This window comes from Adiantum capillus-veneris, chromosome 26 (genome assembly GCF_014529385.1).
Source record: "Adiantum capillus-veneris isolate H3 chromosome 26, ASM1452938v2, whole genome shotgun sequence".
Taxonomy (NCBI): domain Eukaryota; kingdom Viridiplantae; phylum Streptophyta; class Polypodiopsida; order Polypodiales; family Pteridaceae; genus Adiantum; species Adiantum capillus-veneris.
In genome coordinates, this window is record NC_140956.1 from 15195312 (window position 1) to 15220499 (window position 25188).

The window sequence follows — 25188 nt, forward strand, 5'->3', positions numbered from 1 at the left end:
GTTTGATGATCCTGCTGCCATATTTTCTCTGTTGTTCAGGTTCAAGTGTTCCAAGTGTTCGGTGAAAATCTCGTAAGATCTCTCCGAAGAAGTATCAGAGATACTTCCTTCAAAGATCTTCTCTAATGGTTGCACCCAACTTTGGTTTACACTTCCCTCGGTTGATATGACACTTGCTTGTTCCCCTTGTTTTGGTTGGTTATTCTGGAGATTCCTTCCCGATCTCAAATTCATCAATTCCCCTAAAGGACTTTAACTTTTTCGTCTCGGCAATTTGTTTTCCCCAAGTTTCTGTGGTCAGAATTGATCCGATACTTGGTCAATTGTTTAATCTTGTCAGTTGGACAACTTCTGTTTCATCAAGTGAGAATTTTGTTGCAGTTATGCTGAAAAAGACATTATACGCGTATGATGTCTTTTTTTCATAGATTTAGACTATTTTGGTTATGCTCACTCTCAGTAGCCCCCTTATGCTCAGTCCACTCACAAAATTCAGTTTGAACTCTGTTTGAGCAAGTTATGGCTAATTTAGGCTTTTCTTGGCAATTTTCCGCTTTTGACTTGTTTTGGGTCAATTGTGATCCAAATGGGATGAAACTTGAAATATAACCTCTAGACAGCTATTACAATGGATCTGTGTTGGCAAAGTATCAAAATATGTCCAAAATTAGGTCAAAGACATCATACGCGTATGATGTCTTTTTCATCAATTTGGGTCAAAACTTGATATTTATGCTTCCTACAGTGCTTGTAACAATCTTGTCAGGTCAGATATCAAAAATAAGCAGTGGATGTGTCAAAAGACATTATACGCGTATGATGTCTTTTTTCATAGATTTTGACTATTCTTGGTTTTAAGCCTTCTCCAATGTTTACAATTGAGTTTCAAGTGTTTTTGTCAGGTTTGAAAGTTAAAACAAGATCTGAATCCAAAATTTTCTGTTCTTTGCGTTTCTTGGGCTCCGATTTGTCTTTTTGGGTTTCTTTGAGTGTTAATGCTCTTGTTTTAAGTTGAAATTAGGGTATAACTCCCCTTTTGAACACTCTGGTAAAGTCAAAATTTTTGTTTTGGTCTCTGTTTGGTCATTTAGACATCATACGCGTATGATGTCTAAAGTTACAGATTTCCAGTTTTTTGGCACAGAATCCTTCCTAAAGCTTTCTCTAGTGCTTAGCAACTCACAGATACACAACAAATTTCTCTGACTTTTGTTTATTGCAAGTTTCACTACTAATTCGACGGTTTAGTGATCTAACATGCAATCAACCATATCAAGCAAATACTCCAATGATTACTAGCTCCAGATCAGGATCAAATGAAGTCCTACCTAAGCTATTCCTAATCATAAAATGGGTTTGGTAATTGTGATTTTAAAGAGATCCACTGCCACTCATGGACTAGCAAATTCTTCTTCTATCAACAACTACTCAACACCAACAAAACAACAAACAAATCTAAGCTAAACTAAAAATACTGTCAACACGGAAGACCCAGGAATACCCCACTTCCTAGTATCTCTCGAGATCTTCGGAGTCCACCACTCCTAGATCTTTTCTAACTAAAATATACAAAGTAGTTTATACGACTCACCTCGTAGGATTAGTCTAAGGTCACCTACTTAAGGCTCTCGTCCCCGGCAGCGGCGCCAAATGTTAAGGCGGTTACGCTGCTAGCGAAAGCTAAATAGCGAGAACTCAACCAACAACAGAATTTGTCAGACGAGGACAGAGCTTGACCCGCAGGCGCATGGAAACAACTAGGTGGGTGTCAAATCACCTACTCGACCTTCTAATGACAATCACTACTAAGGAAATCAAATCTAAGTTCTAAAATACGCAAGTGAGTGAAATCCGTACTACGAACGAATGCTATACGAAACAGGATCTAGAATCATTGAATCGATCTCAAACTCAAGGGGAAGTCTATACACTAGGTAAGAACAACACCCTAAAGACTTGAACTGCAAAATCAACCTATAACCACTCCGTGCGGTAAACGCGTATGAAGACAGGCCGAAAAATACAGGTGATCAAATCTTGACCCCGATGGTACTAATGTGTAGCTCTACTCGTTGTGGTTCTATAGATATGCTGCACGCTCTATTCTGACACACGAGTTGGAAGAAAACTCACACCGAAGCTCGTAGGAACTTACCACACATAGAAGCCGATAGCGTGCACTCTTGGTATCTGTGCGTAGCTCTCGCCGTTGCTAACACAATGGCGGTGTCGCTTCTCCAATGGCGGCTCCGTAGCTCGCATAGCAAGTAGATAAGACTCTCTCTCTCTCTCTCTCACTCTCTCTCAGACACAGTCACGGCGCTCAAAAACTCTCTTTGATTAATAATCTGAATCCCCTTAGGTTACAAAAACTTTGGCTTATATACCTCAGCCTTGGAGGTGAGAACATCTCTAACTAATTACATCAGCAAGTGAAATTACTTCGGGATTACAAGCTGGAAACTCAATTGAGTCCCGTTACTTAATGAATGGCTCAAATCAAAATTAATGTCGGAAAGACATTTATTACAATCAATGGTTACAAAATGATGAGTGTGAGCAAAAATGTGGGTGTGATCCTCTGCTGGCTCAACATGTACTGAGGTAGAAGAAGAAAGACTTGTTGAATACAAGTTTTGGATCATTGATGGACAACACTCTATTTATGCATCCAAAATGTTAAGATTTCAAGAAATGAAAAAGGATGGTGGCTCCTAGGATCTAGTACAAGTTTATGAGAAAGGAAAGGCATGGATTGTTGTAGATCCATCCCCACAAGTTGCAACAGCCATATTAGCGATAGCAAATGAGGAGGCCAAGGCGCTATATGTTAAGCAACCTTACAGTGACATTCTTAAGCATCTTCGCAGTCAGTGTGGATATTTCAAAAACGCCCATCATGTCCAAACATTGGTGAAAAGGAAGGTGCAGAATCTCGCACACCTTGGGATGTAAGTTTTCTTTTTCTTTCTCCCTCATGGTTATATAATGATAAAACAACTGAGATTCTTAGATTTAATTTGTTTTGGTTTTGCAGGCATTTCTTAAAATGGAAAGGGATTTTGATGGTGCATCATTCATCACCAAACAAGCTCATATGGTCACTTACTCTGATCCTATTTATGATCAATGGTTGAAGATCATAGATCATTAGAGAGAGAGAATAAGAAGCCAGTGGCCACAGTTTTTAGATATTTGTGTGGTCTAGACAAAGATGAAGTAGGAAAGATTCAAAAAAAAATAGAGAGTGGAATGATTGTTTTGTCTAAGGGTGCAATGGACACACCAACTGTAATGGACATTGTGAAAGACAAAGCATATTCACTTATAGATCTTCCATGGTCTATATATATTGTCAATCTTCAAATGGAGGGAAGATCTTACTTAGAGCGCCATCTAAACAACCCTATCCCTATAGGATTGTGTATCTTGGACAACACATGTGATTTGGAGAGCAATCTACAATGGTCAGTTTTGAAAGATTCAAAGATCTCATAAATGGAATTATGGCTATTGCAGGTGGGTCAACAAAACTACAATGTGCAATCCTTTGTTTTTTGAATAATAAAGACTATGTGTAGTTATAGTTTGCTTTGCAAAGTATGACAAACATGGTCAAAATACAATTTGTTGGGGCATTGCACAATGTGAAGCATTTGGAATTTACTGGTGCTATAGAATTCTTCACCACACTCGTGTTCTTGAGTAAGGGAGATGCCTTTGAGGGACTTATTAGTTCTTCAAATCCAGGAACACGATCCATAATACTAGATGCAGGACACCTTGATCTAGATTTTGGAAGTGTGAGTCAATTGTCAGATGTCAAGTTTCTACAACTCAAGAAGGAGCTGACAATCAAGCAATGCATTCAAAATTATTGCAAAGAAGATTTAAAGCTTATTGACATGTTCAGTGATGGCTACATAACAGAGTTGGGACTCAAGCAGAAAAGGGAAGTGTTATGCCTTGAGGACAATGACGACCAAAGAAAGCTTAAAACAAGACTTTTGAACTTTTCAAATCAGCATGATGATGTCAAAAAATAGGTAAAACTTCAAAGCTTTTTAATGGAGGAGCATCAAGAACGCACCATTGTTCTTGATATACCTATCAGATGTTGTTTACTTTCACATTATGTGTGGCACGATGATCCTCTTGGTATACAAACTTTTCCCATTCCAAAGGATAAAGTCTTTGAGATAAGTGGTATTATCTTTGAAGTACGAGCTTCCAATACACAAGGAGCTAGTTATGGGCTTTTTGTGCATACACATCTTCAAAAGGGTATGACTATTCTCCATTATGGCGGTGATAAGTATTTTCATGATACTTGGAAGAAGTTGTGCAAGATATCTCCAAGGGGGGTGCTTTTTTTTTGCGAGCTTTCCATTTCGAACTTTTTCATGAAATGTAAAACTATTTTGAGCTTTTTTCTTTATTTAAAGCATTTTTCCATTTTGTTTCAACATCTTTTACATTCTTGCAATTCACCTAGAAATATTCAATAGGACAACATCACCTCACATTGAATAATTAAACGCCTCAAACTTACTCTCTTTAAATATGCTAGGCTATAGAAAGGAGAGAGAGAGAGAGAGAGAGAGAGAGAGAGAGAGAGAGAGAGAGAGAGAGAGAGAGCACTCAAAGAAATCCTTATTCAGACTTACTCTCTTTAAATATGCTAGTCTTGAGAGAGAGAGAGAGAGCATTCAAAGAAATCTGTATTCAAAACAAAGCTTAACAAGGTGTCTGATGTTTGATATGGATGTTAGAAAGAGTAGATAGTTCACAAAAGCAATGCAATTAAAATCACTTCAAGAACATGCACAATAAAACCCTAGATGTCCTATGTCAACATTCTTGAAACAAAAAAAAGAGAGTGTGTTCAATAATTGTTTCAAAAAACTATGGATGTGATACTAAACTCTCTTTTCCACATATGGACCACAAACCACCTTTTTGAGACACTCCTCATAGACTATGTCATCCCGCTCCAAGCACAAACAATATCGATAAACCTCACCACATGCCTTGCCAAGACCTCCACATCCTGAAAACACATCTAGTACATAATCTGAGTCATCCGTGAAGGTTGCCAGGAGCCATCTACACATGCAAATTTAAAATATGTAAGTCCTTTTTCAACTATAAATTAAAGCTCAATTTACATTAAAATGATTATTTTCTCACCTGTAGAAGTCGGGTGACCTCTCTGCTCCACCTCTGATAGGTATATCAAGAACAATGGTGCGTTCTTGATGCTCCTCCATTAAAAAGCTTCGTGATGCAGGAAACATGGGAGGAGAGACTTTCTCTCCTACCTCCCTATTGTATGTGGGTATAGCAACATCGGCTCGACAAAAAACTCCCACCGTGAGATCAATTACCGACATATAATCATACATTGTACACACTTGAATCAAAATCAAGTTAATAATGCAATCTTTCACAACAACATGGTATTTTGATTCACCTAATCTAGGGTATCTGGGTGTCTATATCCCCCATTACACATGAGAGTCCATGTGCGATGAAGTCGTAACCCAGCCTTTATAGCATGGGTAATAATCTCTCCAATATGTTGTCCAAGACATAGAGTCACGAAAAAGCCTTCATCTGCCAAGAAAGGTTCTGCTACATCCATCACACCTTGCACAAGAGAAGGCAAAAATATATTCCATTGTGGAATTTTTTTGCTTAATCCACCTTTGAAAATATGTTTAGAATGAGTTTTTCAAGTGATATGGATCAAAACAAAAGGCATAAACAAAAACTTTGAGTAACCTGCTCGAATTGGGCCTAAACCATCCACCAACAAAGAAGTAGGGAAATCCGCAAAGATAAGACGAAACACCTCACGACAAGGTGCTCCACAATGGTGATACAAGCCAAGACTTTGAGTGCTCAAAAAAATTTTAATGCTACACACAAAACTTTTGTTGCTTAGTACACCATCCACCTTGAACATTCTATTGATGTTGATAACACAAGCCACAAAACCTTTCTTTTACCTTTGAATGGAAAAATCATCAACATTAGCCATATCAGCTAGAAGAGCATCTACCACAGTCAAAAATTGAAAGCCTACAATTTTTCATTAAAAATTTATCTTAATTACAAGTAATATAGAATTGTTTTGCACTATCAAAAAATAAATATTTAACAAGTAGAAACTTACCGGTATTCCATGAGGTTGGTCGCCTTGATGAAGTTGGTCGCTCCATGAATGACTCAACCACTATTGAAACGCTTTTTTCACTGCTTTCTTTAGGCATGTCAATCTTTAGCCCTCCTAATGGATAGGTTGTTTTGTTGTGGTCACCCATGTTTGACCCACTCGCATGATTATGGTGCTCTCTTTGAAGAGGTAGTGAGTGATTTCTTTCTTGTGTTCTTTGTGAGCCCCCATCCATGGCCAAGTCATGATTGTGATCCATGTCTTCTAAGTGCTCTAAAGAAGCAGATTGGTTTTTATCTTTGTCTTTATTCTCTTCCAAAAAATCTACCACAAGAAAATTTTAATGATATAATGAAAATTAATTTAGCATTTACAAACTCAAGTCATTTATAAAAAACTAGAACATACTTTCTTGTGCATTTTTTCATGCATGAGAGAGAGAGAGAGAGAGAGAGAGAGAGAGAGAGAGAGAGAGAGAGAGATCAAATGCTAACGAGTTCAAGACTGGTCGACTTGATTGATAATAGGAAAATTGAATATATTATAATAGAAGAATGTAATAATATGAGAATAAAGAAATTGAATATGAGAATTAACTTGATGTAAAAAGAAAAAGTGTTACACTTACTTGCATGTAAGTCTAGTTCTTGCTTTGGGATCACCCCCAAAGGGTAGTCCAACCACCATGGGCAAATTCTACACTCCCACATAGAAATACCCTTCTCTACCATAGAACCGGGATACATAGTATTTTCATCCTCTAGCTTTGACCAATCTTCAGTAACCATAGGCATAGTAGCAAGTGTACCATTTAAAACATATTCACACATCCATCTACACCATAACAACATTTAATCTCTTGAGAAAAATAATTTCAATAAGAGCCAAAGACATTGTTGGTTCATGAAATTTCACCTGTATAAAATCCTTTTACAAGACTCTTGTAGCTCAGGCATTATCGAAGAGTCCCCTGCACTTTTAATATCTCCTAAAAGTTGAGGAAAATCATGCAAGCCATGATTTCTTAATTGCACCTATGGTAGTCATTCAAATCATAAAACAATGCAATAAAATCCACATTTATTAGAAAAAAGTGACCAGTTTAGAAAACAACCTTGAAAAAAGCTTCAAATCCATCTGGCAATTTGAACTCTTCAACCTCCAACCTTCTTATTATCAAAGCTTCATCGTGCATGTGAGCCCAATAAACTTCTTTTCTAATGTAAGTCCTAAAGTGCTTCACATCACCAAAGTGGGAAAAGACTAGATCTTTGGCCTTTGTAAGACTCATCATCTCCAATATATATTTTTTCCTTCATTAAAGACCAAAATATATCAAAAACTTAAACACCATCTTATATAAGTATATTCATATACCATTCATATAGAAATTTTTCGCTTTGAGAAATTTAACTCTCTTTTAATGTCACTATTTTTATTAGAATTTAAAAACATAACTAAAAAACTAGTAAAAAAGTATTGAAAAGTGTGATACCTTTCAAAAGGTAGTTTTGAGGAGCACAAAGCATTTAACTTGTCTCGTGTGATTTTTACCATGGATGGATCATCCCACTTCACATCAAAGAGCAACTCAAAAAATTCCTCTCCATAACTGGATTGGCAATTGTCAAAAACTTATAACCTCTATCCTTCAATCGACCTTCTTCTTGTTTAGTTGCCTTTTGCAATTGCCTTTCAAACTCCACCTTATCTAATCCAAGAGCTTTCAATTTTGCAATTTCCTTTGAAATAAATGCATTAAAATCATCCTACATAACCACAACTACATTCAATGAATGAATCGTAAACAATCTTTAAAAATGTATATAGCTAATACTCAATTCAACAATTCACCTTCCAAACTAGTTGAGAAATCAACACACAAGGAGAATTATACCAAGGAGGAACTCCTTGATATAATCTACTCTCAACTGCCATCTCTATCTCAGCCCATTTTCTGTCCTCTTGAGTGAGACGTGCTCTCTTTATTGGCAATACCAAATTTTTGGAACATGTATATCTCATGCCCAAGATTTGGTTTCACTGTTGATAGTGAAATGCTACAATAAATATATAAACAAATGAAAAATAATAGTTTAAAGCGAGATTAATTTAGAAATACAAAAAGACCACAAATTTATAACTTACACATTAGTGGTGTCAAGAGCAAGTAATAGTTCGGCCTCTTTTTTTTTCTGCTTCCAAAAATTGGCATCTCACACTCACATGATATTCCTCATTATCATGCCATACTTAACAAAAGAACCCCAAATTAGCCAAAAAAGAAGGTACAGCTAAATCTAACAAACAATTAGTGCATCGATGTTAATTCTTACCTTCTTTTATGCATCGCATCCATGTTTTCAGCCGATGGTTTCCATCCCATACCAAAAACAAACGCCCTCGAAGCTCTTGCCACTCCTTATTGAGCTGATTATCAAATGAAACACTCTTAGCTTGCCAAATAGGATCCCAACTACCTTCCACAAGAGGAGTGACAGGCATGTAAGAGCCGTAGGAATATTTCACTGCCGACACCAAAAAAGATCCCATTGTATCCAAGTTAGCAACATTGTCAAAACTAGGAATCAACCAAGATGCAGAATCTGTAGCCACTCGAACAACTTCATGAACAACCAAACGACATAAAGGTATAAGTGGAGGATTGCTTCTTCGTTTTAAGTAAAATTGACTTAACACATCCTTCATAATCCCCAAGGGGATTTTTTTCCCAAGTGTCGAGAATGTTGGGCCACATCATCCTCACCTATCCCATCAGACTCTGTTAAATCTTCATCTTCAACATCCTCACGTGTTTCAGCCTCCACTGTCGGCTCTCGAGACTCGTCTCCTTTTACATCATCCCCACTCTCCAAATGGTTAGAACCTTCCTCCACGGCAGCTTCATCATCAACAAAGATGCATTATCTACGTCTCTTTCCCCCTCACTTGAAATGAGGACTACAAGTAGCAACTGCATGAGAAGATGCCTCTTGATTGATTGGATGCCTTCTCTTGGAAGGACCAGATCTCAAGGTCATGCATGGAGAATCAAACATTCTCTTGATTGACTTGCTGCCTCGTCTTTTGGGAGCCATAAATGTCTACATCAATCAAGATTTGAAAAATCATTATACATCATCATCATTCAAACAATGGCTACAATTTGCACCACTTGTTAATGCCGCTACATTTCATGCCAAACACCATAATAACATGCATTTAAGTGAACTTCCATTGCATTTGAAAAGCTCCGGCTTAAATTTGTGTGAACTTGATAGAGTGTAGCAAATTTGCTACCCGCTCGTCAGATTTATCCTCTGCAGTGCTCAATGTTGTATCCTCTAGCTGCAACCGCAAGTGAGGATGCTCTGGCTATGAATCAAGTCCAAATTGCTAATATTATTACACAAAAAACCAACCACGTCGGACATGACCAACAACGAAGAAGGAGAAATCAATAATCAAGAAAACAAGCCTTCAAACTGCTAATGTCATAGCTGTGATAACACTAGCCTTACTAGGTTTGGATGCTCAGATGCTTATTTTAATGAGAGGGTTCATGGTAAAGTGATTTGCAGGTTGCCATGCAAGATAGGGAGTTGATGAAGGCAGGGATCCTAGGTGCAAATGAACAGGATGTAAAGCAACTAGGAGGAAGGCCAAGATTCATCAGACCTCAGAATAATATGAACACAGATAACACAAACAACACTAGCTTGAGCAAAAATCCTTCCAACAACAACAACAATACCAATACAAACAGCACCAGCACTAATCCCAATAACAATCAACCCCCTGCATTGAGGTGTCTGAGGTGCGACTCCGCAAACACGAAGTTCTGCTACTACAATAATTACAGCTTGTTACAGCGGCGGTACTTCTGCAAGAGCTGTTGAAGATATTGGACAAAGGGAGGAATGTGCCGGTTTTGGCGGGGGATGCAGGAAAAACAAGAGGATTACAAGCAGGCAAAGAGTAGGGGGTCCATCAGATTTGATAACCTCTTCCTCTTCTACTAGCTTTCTTTCTCATCCCCACCTTGATCACCACCCTTCTCCCTTCTCTGCTTTTGGTGATCATGCCCTTAATACAAGGCCCCCTCCTCCCTTGAGCCTTCTGCAGAATCATCCTCATGATCATCACCCTCCTCCCCATAACCTTCTCTATTTTAACCTACCCCCCAATAACCCTCTCCTTAACCAGTCCCTTCTCCCCCCTCCTCCCATGCCTCATGGCCATCACGAGATTCACCCCCCTCCCCATGGAGCTGCTGCAAATTTGGTAAAGAGAGAGAGCCCACATTATGACTACCTTAATCTAACCATGCACCTCCAGGTACTGATCATCTTGCGTGTTGTCCATGTCGTTCCCCAGTCTCCCCCTGATGAGCCCCGCGGTCCTGCGGCCCTATGGCCCTACTCACTCACGAGCTCGAACTTGCTGCCTCGCCTGCAGGTCGAACGGGGGCGTTAACAGCCCAGGTCTGTCGTAGATGAACCCCGCGGCCCTGCTCACTCACGAGCAGGAGCCTGTTGCAGAGCCTGCAAATGTGGAACGCACGCCTGTCAAATTCTTGTCAAATGCCTCCTGCGCTGAGCGTAAATCTGCCCGCCGCTGCATAAAAAATTGACACCATAACTCAGAAGAAGCAAAAACTGAAGCTCCTTAATCATCAGCGCGCGCGGTTACGATCGGGGAGCTCACGCAGAGTAGTTTGCATTAATTTGGTTTTCCTCCTCCTCCCCCGCACCCATGCTCCCACAGCTCGATAACCGTCAGCCTGCACGCTGACGGTTACCGAGTTGTGGGAGCATGGGTGCGCTGACGGTTACCGAGTTGTGGGAGCATGGGTGCGGGGGAGGAGGAGGAGAGTGTACCTTGCTTCACGGCTTCACGCAGGAGATGTTGCAAGTCTACCGAACAGGAGAGCCAAGCAAGGCAGGGAAAACAAAAGTTGCCCTAGGTAAAAATTACATCAATTATCCGGGCTAGAAACATACAAACATACAAAAATCCCAATATGAACCGGTAATTTTACATTACTAGCCAATGTTTTTGCAAAATTACACTATTTTCCATGTCTTTCAAGCGGAATTTTCTCCTTCTTGCACTCCCCTCAAGGCTAAGCTGAGGCACACTTTTCGTGAACACTGCAGCTAATCGGTGAAAATCTACATTTTCGGTGTTCAAAATCCAAGGGCAAATCATCGAAATTTTAAAATCTAAAATTTTCGGCGTTCAAAATCCAAGGGAGATTTTTACAATTTCATGTGCTTAAAATACACTATCTTTTTACCTACTCACAGTGTTCGGGAAAATTCATTTTCACAAACATACAAAAATCTAAACCGGTAATATTACATCACTAGCCAATAATATTACATTATTTTCCATGTATTTTCCATGTAATCTGAACCAGTAATATTACACTATTTTCCATGTATTTCAAGCGGAATTTTCTCCTTCTTGCACTCCCCTCAGCCGGCTACTTTGATTTTGCAACCGGCTCAAGGCTAAGCTGAGGCACACTTTTCCCGAACACTGCCTACTCATAAGAAGATGAACTCATTAACTAAAAAACTTGAGATTTGTGCCAAATATTATTGGAAATTTGTGGTTTCTTTATACACCACTCATAAGGAGGTGAGTTCTATAACCACCCACATATAAAAGGAAACATATCTTGAAATATTAATGTTTTTTTTAAATAAAAAAATATAATAATGAACAATTATGCCACTTGCATAAAAACTTACTTAAAAACCATTTGTCCACGTCCGTCTCCATATATTGACCTCCTTACTAACTTCTTATTTCTCTCTGTCTTCTCCACCTTGTTAGCATGGATGAAAGAGCATCCATCATCACCTGGACAATAGGTAATCAAGAACTTGAACGAGAGGTTCAACTTAGAGATGGAAAGCTCCTCCTTAGTGCATATTTCTTGCAAAGTTTACTACCCCCTCACAGAGAATTTCAAACATTGAATGCACTAATACAGTTTGGATCTGAAGTCACCCTTGTTGAAACACCATCTCACTTTGATATGGAGGCCCATCAGCATTTCATTCTTGATGCTTCTTTATCAAAAAGATTTGCTATAGTGCATACAGAGAAGGAAACCAATGATGTGGAAGACTCAGAGGATACAAACTTACTAAATACAAGCGCTTTCTATGCTGAAGCTATCAAGCTACCAACCCAAGGAGACTTGCGCACAAATTTGCAAAAACAACAGGAGAATTATATTGTCCTCGATAGCAGCAGTGGTGATGAGAAACTGTCAAAAAAGGTAAAAAGTGTGTTGGATTGGATATTATCCTTTTCAACATCTCACCGATTGAAAGACCTAATGAAACAATCTCATGGGCCTGTGGAAGAACTACCTAGAGAATACAACGGGAATCTTGTGTTTGAACTTCCATCAACTTTTGGGAAATGTAAGTCAATGAGTGGCATGGAGCAGAAATTTGATGGACATACATGGACGCACCCCCAAACAACCAACATGTCCATTGGGTGTCCAATTCGGATGAGTTATTGTTTGGGCTCCTTGGAATGTCATGGAAATGTTTGTCAGTACTATTTAAACAATAAAGAATTCAATAATTCATATTTTCATGGATATTTAGATAAACCAATAGGAAAAGGTTACCTTGCTCAAGAAGACAGAACAAAGATTACATGTCATTATTGCGGCAAGGTTGTCACTTGTCAAGCTATATGTCCATGCATAATTTACTACATTTTTCCAGGGGATTGCAACATGTCAAGATTGGTAGTGCATGTAGGCCACCATGAGCATGATGTGCAGAAAGGTACATCTCGTGCTGCCATAGAAAAAATCCGAGGATTAGTCCAAACAGTGTTGAAAATTGATAGATCATTAGTGGTCCTCAAAAAATTCAAATGCTTGTGGCTCGTCAAGTTCTGATGGATTCACTCATTCTTCACAAGGGACATTCTATGGGAGATGTAGAACTTCAAAACTTTCTAGAAGAGATGATGCCACTTGTGCAAAACCAAAGGTAAGGATACATTATTTTTGTTAATATTTATCAGTATAGTACTTAAAATTATTTTTTCTAATGCATAACAGATTAAAGAGTATCATTGCTTCAGAAAAACAACAAGGGTCAGTGGTAGTGGGAGATGGATTTGACAATATTCTCTTACTAAAGAAAAAATGTTTGTTCCCATTTTTTCATGGGAGTCGTTTTCCTGGCCAAGGAGGACTTCATGATAACTGTTTTGTTTTTAAGATGTCCACCAAAGGTTGTGGTTCAGGAGTTGATTTAATAAGACGCATGGATTGTTCTGGTCAAGGAGATCTGCATAATGCTTGGGTCCATTTTGACTATACGCATCGTGTTGAAGGATGGTCAACCATGTCATGCTCAATTTATGACCCAAGGTGATAAATTTCTAGATGTATATAAAATTTATAATTTAATCATTACCTAATATGTCTTACCATGCATACTTTTTGCCTCAGCATGAAGATCTTGATGGTTATTGCAATATGTGAGACCAAGGAGGAAGATACACAGTCACAAATATTATTTTGGAAAAGTCTCAATTCTGTTATGGTTGAGAATGGATATTAAATTTCAAATTTCACTGGGTTTATGGTAGATGAGGCAGGTGCCAATTGGAATTCTATTCGAGCAGTCTACAATGGAGGAGCAGACAATGTAATGGACGGTCGTGAAAGATCATGCTTGTTCCATTGGGAGCAAAGTCTCCAAAAGAAAACAAGGGCACTCATTCCAAATGAAAAAAAAATGGAGCATATTTCTTTGTGTGAAAAATGGCGAACAAGTAACACTTTGTTGGAAGCACAAATGCAAGCTAGGTCAATAAAGAGATGGTGGTATGAGAATGGTGTTCCAATAGAGAATATGGTACCTTTGAAAAATTGGTTCTCCTGGTGGGAAGATAGAATCTCACATTGGGGGGGCATTTCCATAAATGTGAGTTTTGTTTTTGGTATAAATCTCACAATTATGTAGTAAATATTGTGAGCTAATGTTGTGAACTGATGTTTTTAATCTTTCAGGATGAGTTGAGCCCATGGGATCGTGCTGCTATCCCTACTACAAACTTATCAGAGAGTATACATGCAAGTTGGCTTTCTGGACAGGGAGGAAAAAAAAAGATCACATTGTATGATGCTTGTGTTACAGATGTCATCAACTCCTATCTTCAATGTGCAAAGCAGTTGGGATACTTGACTGGACGATACATAGGTACCGGACCAGACATACACTCTCTCTTGAATAGAGCACAATCATGGTTGACTCCAACCCCGGCTACGGTGACTCCTGTGCTGCATGGAATGAATGATAATGAAACTAACTTCCAAGATCCAATTTTACATGGTGACAAATAATCGGTGCAAAGAAAGAAGAGGTCAAACCTTGGCAATAGCTCACACCGACCTGGGTATATCATGGAGTCACGAGATTGCTGCCAACGCGGACGACCATGAAAAATTAACTTCACAAATATGAACAATGTGACTGTGGATAACTCAGCTAGATTGCAGGAAACTTTTATCGAAGAAGAAGGACCAACTTACAATGAAAGTACAAAATATCATAGCATTGGTAATAAAGATGGTGATGGTGGTGGTGTGGATAGTGCAGCTCAAATTTTGGAAGAGGATATACACAGGTCAATGTGGGCCCTTAGGTGCATGCCAATTCATTGTCGTAGAAAATGCTTTGGAAGAGAAAAAGGAAAAAAATGTATGAATGTAATTGAGAGTCGAAGTCCTAGGTTGGTCGCACCATCATTTTGGTCAGAGCGCACATACGATGGAAAAACATTTGCTCAATGGATGTGGTTTTGTAACCACAATGTTGAACACACTTGGAATGTTGACAAACAAGTCAATCACAAGCGAGATACACCTACAACATGGCCAATTCAACTTAGTACCATGATTTCAAAGGAGGAGTATGCAGGCCTTTCAAAGGCAGGTTTTCAACTACGGTGTGTAATAGTGCCAAGAGAGGGTGAATGTATAACCACTCCTTCATCATGTAAGAGGAGTAAAAAATGGAGGCATGGAATCTCAAAAGAAGTGAAAAGCGCTTGGCTGCAGCAGCAGCTGAGAGTCTAAGTGCAACATTGATAGAGGAAAAAGAAATGGTGGCACACAATCATGTGGTTTTTCGTCTTCTTACTAGTGAATGCTATGATGTCCATATATGAGAAGATCCTACATGCACTTGTTTAGATTTTCAAAAGAGGGAGAAAGATAAGAAGGCATTTCTAGCCTGTAAGCATATTTACTATGTTTATATATACGTCCTGGGTTTGGAGCGCAATCAACACATGGCAATGCATCAACCACTGCTCTCTAAGCAAGATTTAGCCTTCATACTTGCTCAGCCTCGTCTTCTAAGTCCAGTTTCAAGATAGTGAATAGCTATGCGATCTCAAACAGATGCTCAAAGTTATCCATCGAAAAGAATTTTGGCAACTTAGATTCCCCTACTAATTACCAAACTGCATTGTAAATTCTATTTTGTTGTAACTTTTTTGTGAAACCCATTATGGTATCCGGTGAAAATTTAACAAGAAAGATTATTTTGAGCTCTATCTTTCTAGGAGAAATGAAGTATTAACACTAGAATGGTAACCTAACAGGACATAAAAGTGTCCTTTAAGGGTTTTGGGAAAATTTTCCAAAACCATAGTAGATCCACTCATTTTAAAAAATCCTTTCATGAGCTTATAGTTCAATAACTACTACATATGGAAAAAAGGAGAAACTTATAATTTTTTTCATCACTTGGTCACTACAAGCCTCCAAAGTTGATGGACCATTGCATTTTGCCCAAAACATCAATTTCTTACGGTTGATTGCATATAAATAAGACTGGGGATTTTTGTAGGACATGAGATAAAATGCCATGTTAACTTCAATGGGTTGGTTACCAAAACATATGGTTGCATTAACCTCACTAAATTTTTTTGGGCAAAAAAAATAGGTACGAAAAAGTTGCATTTTTGCCATTCTGCGGACCTATTGATAGCCGTTTTTTTGGCTTTCCATAATTGCCATAGTAAGCTACCTCACCCTATCAAATCACTCAAACATTTTGGTTATCCCTACCATTTCACTGTACATAGGCGTGTGTGAGTTAGGGACTCTCTCCATATTTTCTTAAAAACCCTCAATTAGCTAGTCACTGGGCTAGTTGAGCCAAAAAAATAAAAAAAATAAAAAATTATAAGTATATTATGGCCCATTTGTGTGTAAATATTTCATTATATATAGGGCCTCAATAAAAGGATTTATCATAATTATTTTGGTATTTATTTAAATATTTCTACCTATGGTGTGTTATTTATGCTATGTACATTGACTCGCCATTACCATATTTTTTCTTACCATTTTGCATACTCTTTATTCCGTATAAAAATAATTTCATGCAAGCTTCTCTTATTTTTTGTGTAACTCCATCCCAACAAAAATCCAAAAAAACTAGTTCTATATTTTTTCACTATAGTCATTTTTTCCTTCCTACATCTATTCTCTATTACTCTCATAAATTAGACCACCAAAAATATTCATCTTTTTATGGTAGACTTATAATGAGAGAGATTTATTTTGACCCCTTTATATTTTTTCCACCTATATTATTTATATTTGACATGTACATATTTTTTTAGACCCCTCAATATTTGATTTTCTTAGTTGTACTATTTACTTATATCATGATCTCAACAATATCTTCAATTATAGACTTACCAAATAAGGTCAAGGGTATGTGGCATGCATGCATGCACTATGGGGGGCTCACTCTTGGAGGTATTCAAAAGAATCATCCAAAGAAGGACCTCACAAGGACTTTGTGCAGTGGAAACAAACAGTCGGTTTTACTAAATTTTTAAAGATCACATGCTCTCCGAATTTGAAAAGGTGATACAAACAAAAGTTGTATCTCGTAGCCTGAACTTTTACCTCAAATTTTCTCATATTTTTTTGAGCTACAATCTGTGAGCTATGATTTTATTGGTGGACCCCAGTTTGCCCATGCTATGCAGCCACACTCCCTCTTCCACTTTATCATTTTCCTCTTTCACACACACTTCTCTACTTATCATCCCCACCTCTCTCACCACTCCTCTCTGCACCCTACTCACCTTCTTCTCAACCTTGAAGGATAAGAGAAACCATGGTGAACTCATGTCTCCTACACACACTTCCATTCCAAAATTGACCACCTAGTCTCATTTTTCCTCATCCATATTATCCATATCTATCAAAAAACCACAAAATTCAGCCTCTTATCTTGAAAGACAGCATCATGGTGATTGATTACTCATGTTCACTTACCTTGGCTCCCAAGGGAGGTCAAGAGTGGAGAAAAAACGTACCGTCAAAGCTAGTGGACCGTCAACAAGCCTCATTGGAGCATCAACATTGTAAGAAATCCATATTTTCTTACCTATTAAGAGTTTTTTCTTCCTTATTTGTATCTTATATGGATACTTCCATTGTAAATATCCAATTCCATTTGTAAATTAATAAAAATACTAACTCTACTAATTTACTAGCACTAACCTACTATGAAAAGTCCTATCACCTCCACTTCTCTCCTCTCTCTCTTCTTCATCTATCCCCACCAACTTCTTGATAATTCCAAGTAAAAGAAATTAGATAAGTGCTGAAAATCTAACCCAACCATGGTTAGAGGAGTAACCCTAGCCCTCAAAATTGCTATAAAAGGAGGGTGTAGCTAGCACAAAAAGGGGGGGGGCATAAGCAAGAGCACTATGCTATAGCTTGAGAAGCCAAGCTCAACCTCTCTAGAAGGAGCTCTTGAGTGTAAGCTCATTGTCTTATGCATATGCATGTGTTGTATTAGGGGTGATTAGCAAGGGAACTCTATGCCATTGTAAGAGAGAGTGATCATTCAATTGAGAGTAGGAAATCTATCATTTCTCCTACTAGTGTAAGCCCAACATTTGTTGAATCAAGGAGGGTGGATTTGGACTAAGCTTGGATACTTTGTCTCTCTTCCAACGTGAAGTAATGTACAACAATGATGTGTAAGTGTCTTGGTGTTTTCTTTAAGTTCTTGATAGCTTGTCTCTGGGTGTTGTCATCAATTTAGCCATAAATCTCACATACTGTAAGAGGGCGACAGGGTGGAGAGGACTCCCCTGGCCTTAAGACAGTGATTGGGGTGGCTTTTCTTGTGATGTGTTGTGGTGTAATTTACTCAATCTATGTTGAAAAAATACTAATCCCACTTTGATTGGTCGTGACAGATTTGTAAGAAGGTATTAATGCAACAAGCACCCCCTCCCCCTTTCTCTCTCTTTCTTACATATATAATTGTGTTTGCTTGATCACGGCCGATACATTTCAAAGCAGCCCGAGCACTCTCTCTCTCTCTCTCTCTCTCTCTCTCTCTCTCTCTCTCTCTCTCTCTCTCTCTCTCTCTCTCTCTCTCTCTCTCTCTCTCTCTCTCTCTCTCTCTCTCTCTTTACGCGTCCTAGTTCGCATCCAAAACTAGGTGGTGCCCCAAATTTGTGTAGGGTTAGGTTGCGGGTTCGTGTGTGTGTTTGTTGTTTTTTCCAACCCCAACCCAATTGAGCAGCACGGGAGCCTAGAAGGGTGCTTAGAGGCCACTCTTCTTGTTGCCCGCCCTGGACCGCCTCACTATCATCAAAGTTTCTATAGTCACGCTAAATACAGATACTATATACATGTTTTCTTGGTTCCCTTTGGGACTTTGGATTCAAAAGGAGCAATGGAGCATGTCAAAAGGATAATGGATCTCTTAGAATTGAAACCTTGGGGGCAATGATAAAGTGCCAAATACAGCAAACATGAAAAAACTGGGTTTAGCATTATGACCTCTAGAAACCCATAGAAACTACTCAATATCTACCCAAGTTTGTAGTCTATGATTGGATATGGTTACTACCTACAAAATACACACAATTGGCCTAAAAAAATAGCAATATTGAGAAAGTTATACTTGCTACTCTAAAATGTATCGTATTCTTAAGCAATCAAAAAACTCAACCATCATCATATACTATGCTATATAGCATATTAGGTCCCCCAAAACTCATGGAAGATTAGATTTATGTTATACATTACATGTACACTATCAAAATTGAATTTGGATATCAAGAAAGACACCAAAAAAATCATAAAAGTGCTAATTTTGGCCAAAAACAGGATTATGCAATTCTTGTAAATTGGTCATAACTTTCAATTTTAGCACTTAGCGCTCCCTACAAGCATCAAAACATGTTGAGAACTATGAAGGCCTGACCTCTAGCCATCTAAACCTCACAAACATGAAGTTTAGAGTGGTATAGTTGCCAAAAATTGAAAAAAAACCAAAAACAGGATCCGTTTTTTCACACAGTTTAGGTTCAAAAAGGTTGTGCAAGAGTAAGGTTAACGGTGATATCGATAATCCAAAAAAGTGCTAAGTCTTTTTCAGCTCATGAGGCAACTTTGTGGATATATAGCACCTAGAAATTCATTTTCATACTCTTCAAATAATTCAAGAAAAATGGTCACTTAACAGGACACAAAAGTGTCCAAGGACATAAAAGTGTTCTGTTACCATTCTAGTGTTAAATTAAGGTATCGTGTCCACATTGGCAGATCCATGTGTTGGGCACATGGTTTAGTGGTGGTTTATTTCACTACAAAGTGTTTTGGCATTTTAGTTTTTCTCTACGAATTATCGGATCACATTTATAAAGCAATGTTTTATTCTTATTACTAATTAAAATCATTTTAATAAATGTATTGAAGGATTCTTTGTATTTGTGGGCTTTCTAGCAACAACGGTTCTATCTTGAGCCATTAATGTTGGGTATTATATCCATATTTTGTGGTTAGTTTTTTTTAAATAGCTTACACTAAGTGGTGAAAAGCTCATTATATATGATGAAATATGCAAAAGCTTTAACTAGGAATTATAAGGCTCGAAATCACAAGGTCGCAAGTTTATAACTTCCCTCCAAGGGCATCTAGGTACTCACTTCTAGAGGATCCAAATTTCAATTGTGTGGACTATGAGATATATATTATTGGTGATGTAGAAGATGTAAATTTGGCAAGATATATAAATAGTACTCATGGTCTAAGTATGAGCCCAAATGTATGTTATACTTTTGATCCCAATTTTCCATCTTGGCATGAAGCCGTTACAACACAAATTAGCTTGGATAAATGTGGCTATGTTTGTGTTGAAACCCTACGCCACATAGAAAGTGGTGAAGAGCTTCTTATAGAATATGAATTTATATGACATCACTCAAATCTCATGATAAAGTCCCTTATATGAAAGTTATTGGTAATCTATTTGAAACCGACTCATTACTGATATGTATCATGATAAACACTGTCAGTTGTGATGGCATTGCCATGTTATGCAATGAATACTTGATTTCATACAAAAATCTGTTCCTAAAGTGATATCCATAGAATTTCACAAGATTTTTGGAGCTTGCATAATAATGTTCTATTTCAAAGTTCATGTATCATGTTAAACATAATCCATACAAGAATTTGTATCTCATTGTACATATTTTATCAGAGCATAAACTTATGCATTAGCAATTTATGCAATAGTTCATTTTGAATGCATTTTTTATTGTTGACTGCTAAGAATATCCCAATAGTCGATTTTGGATGTACCAAACCCATGTATAACTTGTTTAGGATAGTTAAACGTTAAGTAAAGGATGCACTTTTCCATCCATACCTTGCTTAAAGTGTCTTGATGGTGGATTGAAAATTTTCTTGCTCCTTTCAAGAACTTTTTTAGATTGGACAACTGGCGGATCTAGGATGCATCCATACTTACACAAGTTCTTTGAATGAAAAAGTTCTAGTTTATTGAGTACACCAACCACCCTTCCACAACTTGTTTGGAATGTTTGGTTTAAGATGCTACCACCTTTTAAGACTTGTTTAGAATGGCCAAATGGTAATTCTAAGTTTCACTCCTTTGTCTTTTGGTTACTTAGAAGCGCCAAGTTATGGGTATACATTTCACCTCCCATTTTTAGGATGGACTTTGAATCTTCATTGGTTCTACACACACAACCAACACAAACAATCAAGTACCATGTGCACTTTTTTTCCAAATTCAAAGTCCATCCTAAAAATGAAAGAAGTGGTAAACCTTATTCTTGAATGATCCTTTATGATCGAATGGAGCATAGCTTGGACAAGTGGTAGAAATTATGGTTCTCTATGCTTCAATAGAGCTTAGATTTAGTGGTGGACCTTGTGACTCTCTATGCTAGAATGGAACTTTGCTTGGACACGTGGTGGACCTTGTGGCTACCTATGGTGGAATGGAGCATAGCTTGAACAAGTGTTGGATTTAATGGCTCTCTATGCTTCAATAGAGCATAAATTGGACAAGTGAAGTACCTTATGGTCCTCTATGCTTTAATAGAGTATAACTTAGACAAGTGGTGGACCTTATGGATCTCTGTCTTTCAATAGAGCAGAGATTGGACACATGGTGAACCTTGTATCTTTCTATGCTTGAATGGGTTAGTTCCTTGGACAAGTCGTGGTCCGTGGATCTTATGGCTCTATACCGTTCAATAAAGCATATACTAGACAAGTGATGGACCTTGTGTTTTTCTACGCTTGAATCGATCTTAGCTTGGACAAGTGGTGGGTCTTGTGGCTCTCTATTCTTGAATGGAGCATATATTAGACAAGTGGTGTGGCTCTCTATGCTTGAATAGAGTATAGAATGGGACCTTATGGTCCTCTATGCTTGAATGAAACATAGCTTGGCCAAGTGGTAAACCTTATGGCTCTCTATTTCTCAATAGAGCATATATTATACAAGTGGTGGACCTTATGGTCCTCTATAACTCAATAGACCTTGGCTTGGACAAGTGGAATGGAAAGGTAGTGAATCTAAGATGCATTTTTTATCTTACACCACCATGTTTAGAATGGTCTTGTGAAGGATTTGGATGGATCTAAGATGAGTACTAGTCTTCCACAACTTGTTTTGATTCATTATATAGAATGCACACCAACATTCAAAAGTTCATTAGAATGACTTTGATTTTATTTAGGATGCAACCTTCATTGCACAAACTATATATAATGATAAGATGGCGGATATAGGATCTAGGATCTAAATGGCCAAGTGGTGGATCTAAGATCTAATCATCCCACAAACATTGTGTACAATTAAAAATGTTATGATGGCAAAGTGTTGAATGCACCTAACTTTAAGACATGGTTAGAATGGCCAAGTGGTGGATCTAGAAGACACCAACAATTGGATCCACAATTCAAGCCTTCGTTATAATGGCCAAGTGGTAGATCTTTGATGTATCTAATTCCCAATTCTTAGTCTAAATGGCCAAGTGGTGGATCTAAGATCTACTCATCCCACAAACATTGTGTAAAATTACAAGTGTTATGATGGCCAACTGTTGTTTGCACCTAACTTTAATACATGGTTAGAATGGCCAAATGGTGGATCTTTGTGCACCTATTTTCCAATTCTTAGTCTACATGGCCAAGTGGTGGATCTAAAATCTACTCATCATGCAAACATTGTGTAAAATCACAAGTGTTATGATGGCCAAGTGTTGAATGCACCTAGCTTTAATACATGGTTAGAATGGCCAAGTGGTGGATCTAGGAGACATCAACAATTGGATCCACAATTCAATCCTTTGATATAATGGCCAAGTGGTGGATCTTTGATACATCTACTTCCCAATTCTTAGTCTAAATGGCCAAGTGGTGGATCTAGGATCTACTCATCCCACGAACATTGTGTAAAATCACAAGTGTTTTGATGGCCAAGTGTTGAATGCACCTAACTTTAAGACATGGTTAGAATGGCCAAGTGGTGGATCTAAGATACACCAACAATTGGATCCACAATTCAAGCCTTCGTTATAACGGCCAAGTGGTAGATCTTTGATGTATCTAATTCCCAATTCTTAGTTTAAATGGCCAAGTGGTGGATCAAGGATCTACTCATCCCACAAACATTTTGTAAAATTACAAGTGTTATGATGGCCAAGTATTGATTGCACCTAACTTTAAGACATGGTTAGAATGGCCAAGTGGTGGATCTTTGATGCACCTACTTTCCAATTCTTAGTCTAAAAGGTCGAGTGATGGATCTAGGATCTACTCATCCCACAAATATTTTGTGAAATCACAAGTGTTATGATGGCAAAGTGTTGAATGCACGTAACCTTAAGACATGGTTGGAATGGCCAAGTGGTGAATGTAGGAGACATCAACAATTGGATCCACAATTCAAATCTTTGATATAATGGTCAAGTGGTGGATCTTTGATGCACCTACATCCTAATTCTTAGTCTAAATGGTCAAGTGGTGGATCTAGGATCTACTCATCCCACAAAGATTGTGTAAAATTACAAGTGTTATGATGGCTAAGTGTTGAATGCAACTAGCTTTCAGACGTGGTTAGAATGGCCAAGTGGTGGATCTAGGAGACACCAACAATTGGATCCACATTTCAAGCCTTCGTTGTAATGGCCAGGTGGTGGATCGTTCATGCATCTAATTCCCAATTCTAAGTGGATCTAGGATCTACTTATCCCACAAACATTGTGTAAAATTACAAGTGTTATGATGGCCAAGTGTTGAATTTCCCTAGCTTTAATACATGGCAAGAATGGCCAAGTGGTGAATCTAAGAGACCCACCAACAATTGAATCCACAATTCAAGCCTTCGTTATAATGGCCAAGTGGTGGATCTTTGATGTATCTAATTCCCAATTCTTAGTCTAAATGGACAAGTGGTGGATCTATGATCTACTCATCCCACAAACATTGTGTAAAATTACAAGTGTTTTGATGGCCAAGTGCTGAATGCACCTAACTTTAAGATATGGATAGAATGGCCAAGTGGTGGATCTACGAGACACCAACAATTAGATCCACAATTCAAGCCTTCGTTTTAATGGCCAAGTGGTGGATCTTTGATGTATCTAATTCCCAATTGTTAGTCTAAATGACCAAGTGGTGGATGTAGGATCTACCCATCCTATAAACATTGTGTAAAAGTACAAGTGTTATGATGGCCAAGTGCTAAATGCACCTAACTTTAAGACATGGCTAGAATGGCCAAGTGGTGGATGTAGGAGACACCAACAATAGGATCCACAATTCAAGCCTTCGTTATAATGGCCATGTGGTCGATCCTTGATGCATCTAATTTACAATTCTTCGTTTAAATAGCCAAGTTGTGGATCTAGCATCTAATCATCCCACAAACATTGTCTAAAATTACAAGTGTTATGATGGCCAAGTGTTGATTGCACCTAACTTTAAGATATGGTTAGAATGGCCAAGTGGTGGATCTTTGATGCAACTTCTTCCCAATTCTTAGTCTAAATGGCCAACTGTCAAATCTAGGATCTACTCATCCCACAAACATTGAGTAAAAATCACAAGTGTTACGATGACCAAGTGTTGATTGCACCTAACTTTAAGACATGGTTAGAATGGCCAAGTGGTGGATATTTGATGCACCTACTTCCCAATTTTTAGTCTAAATGGCCAAGTGGTGGATCTAGGATCTACTCATCCCATAAACATTGTGTAAAATTACAAGTGTTATGATGGCCAAGTGCTAAATTCACCTAGCTTTAAGACATGGTTAGAATGGCCAAGTGATGGATCTACGAGACACCAAAAATTGGATCCACAATTCAAGCAGCTGTTATAATGGCCAAGTGGTGGATCTTTGATGTATCTAATTCCCAATTCTTAGTCTAAATAGCCAAGTGGTGGATCTAGAATCTACTCATCCCATAAACATTGTGTAAAATTACAAGTGTTATGATGGCCAAGTGTTGATTGCACGTAACTTTAAGACATGGTTAGAATGGCCAAGTGGTGGATCTTTGATGCACCTACTTCCCAATTCTTAGTCTAAATGGCCAAGTGGTGGATCTAGGATTTACTCAACCCACAAACATTG

At 38.1% G+C, this 25188-nt stretch overlaps 2 protein-coding genes and 1 pseudogene across 2 annotated transcripts; 1 reads left to right on the forward strand and 2 right to left on the reverse strand.

The window, feature by feature from the left end:
• Positions 1 to 4919: 4919 nt before the first annotated feature.
• On the reverse strand, positions 4920 to 5270 carry LOC147423041 (uncharacterized). Its single transcript, XM_086501159.1, has 2 exons — positions 5191 to 5270; positions 4920 to 5106 (listed from the first exon to the last, which is right to left on the reverse strand). Exons 1-2 carry the CDS (start codon positions 5268 to 5270, stop codon positions 4920 to 4922), a joined length of 267 nt encoding a protein of 88 aa, XP_086357285.1.
• Positions 5271 to 6007: 737 nt separating this feature from the next.
• On the reverse strand, positions 6008 to 6437 carry LOC147423042 (uncharacterized). Its single transcript, XM_086501998.1, has 2 exons — positions 6179 to 6437; positions 6008 to 6084 (listed from the first exon to the last, which is right to left on the reverse strand). The coding sequence occupies exons 1-2, from the start codon at positions 6435 to 6437 to the stop codon at positions 6008 to 6010; spliced, it is 336 nt and encodes a 111-aa protein (XP_086358124.1).
• A 2957-nt stretch (positions 6438 to 9394) lies between these two features.
• On the forward strand, positions 9395 to 10654 carry LOC147423043 (uncharacterized; annotated as a pseudogene).
• The last annotated feature ends 14534 nt before the right edge of the window (positions 10655 to 25188 follow it).

What these genes read in the sequence shown, in the direction of transcription:
- LOC147423041 (XM_086501159.1), bottom strand. Translation starts at nt 5,270, where the DNA reads ATGGAGGAGCATCAAGAACGCACCATTGTTCTTGATATACCTATCAGA. An exon ending in AGGTCACCCGACTTCTACAG is followed by an intron (nt 5,107 to 5,190) that starts GTGAGAAAATAA and finishes TTGCATGTGTAG; the next exon opens with ATGGCTCCTGGCAACCTTCA.
- LOC147423042 (XM_086501998.1), bottom strand. Translation starts at nt 6,437, where the DNA reads ATGGATCACAATCATGACTTGGCCATGGATGGGGGCTCACAAAGAACA. An exon ending in ACCAACCTCATGGAATACCG is followed by an intron (nt 6,085 to 6,178) that starts GTAAGTTTCTAC and finishes GAAAAATTGTAG; the next exon opens with GCTTTCAATTTTTGACTGTG.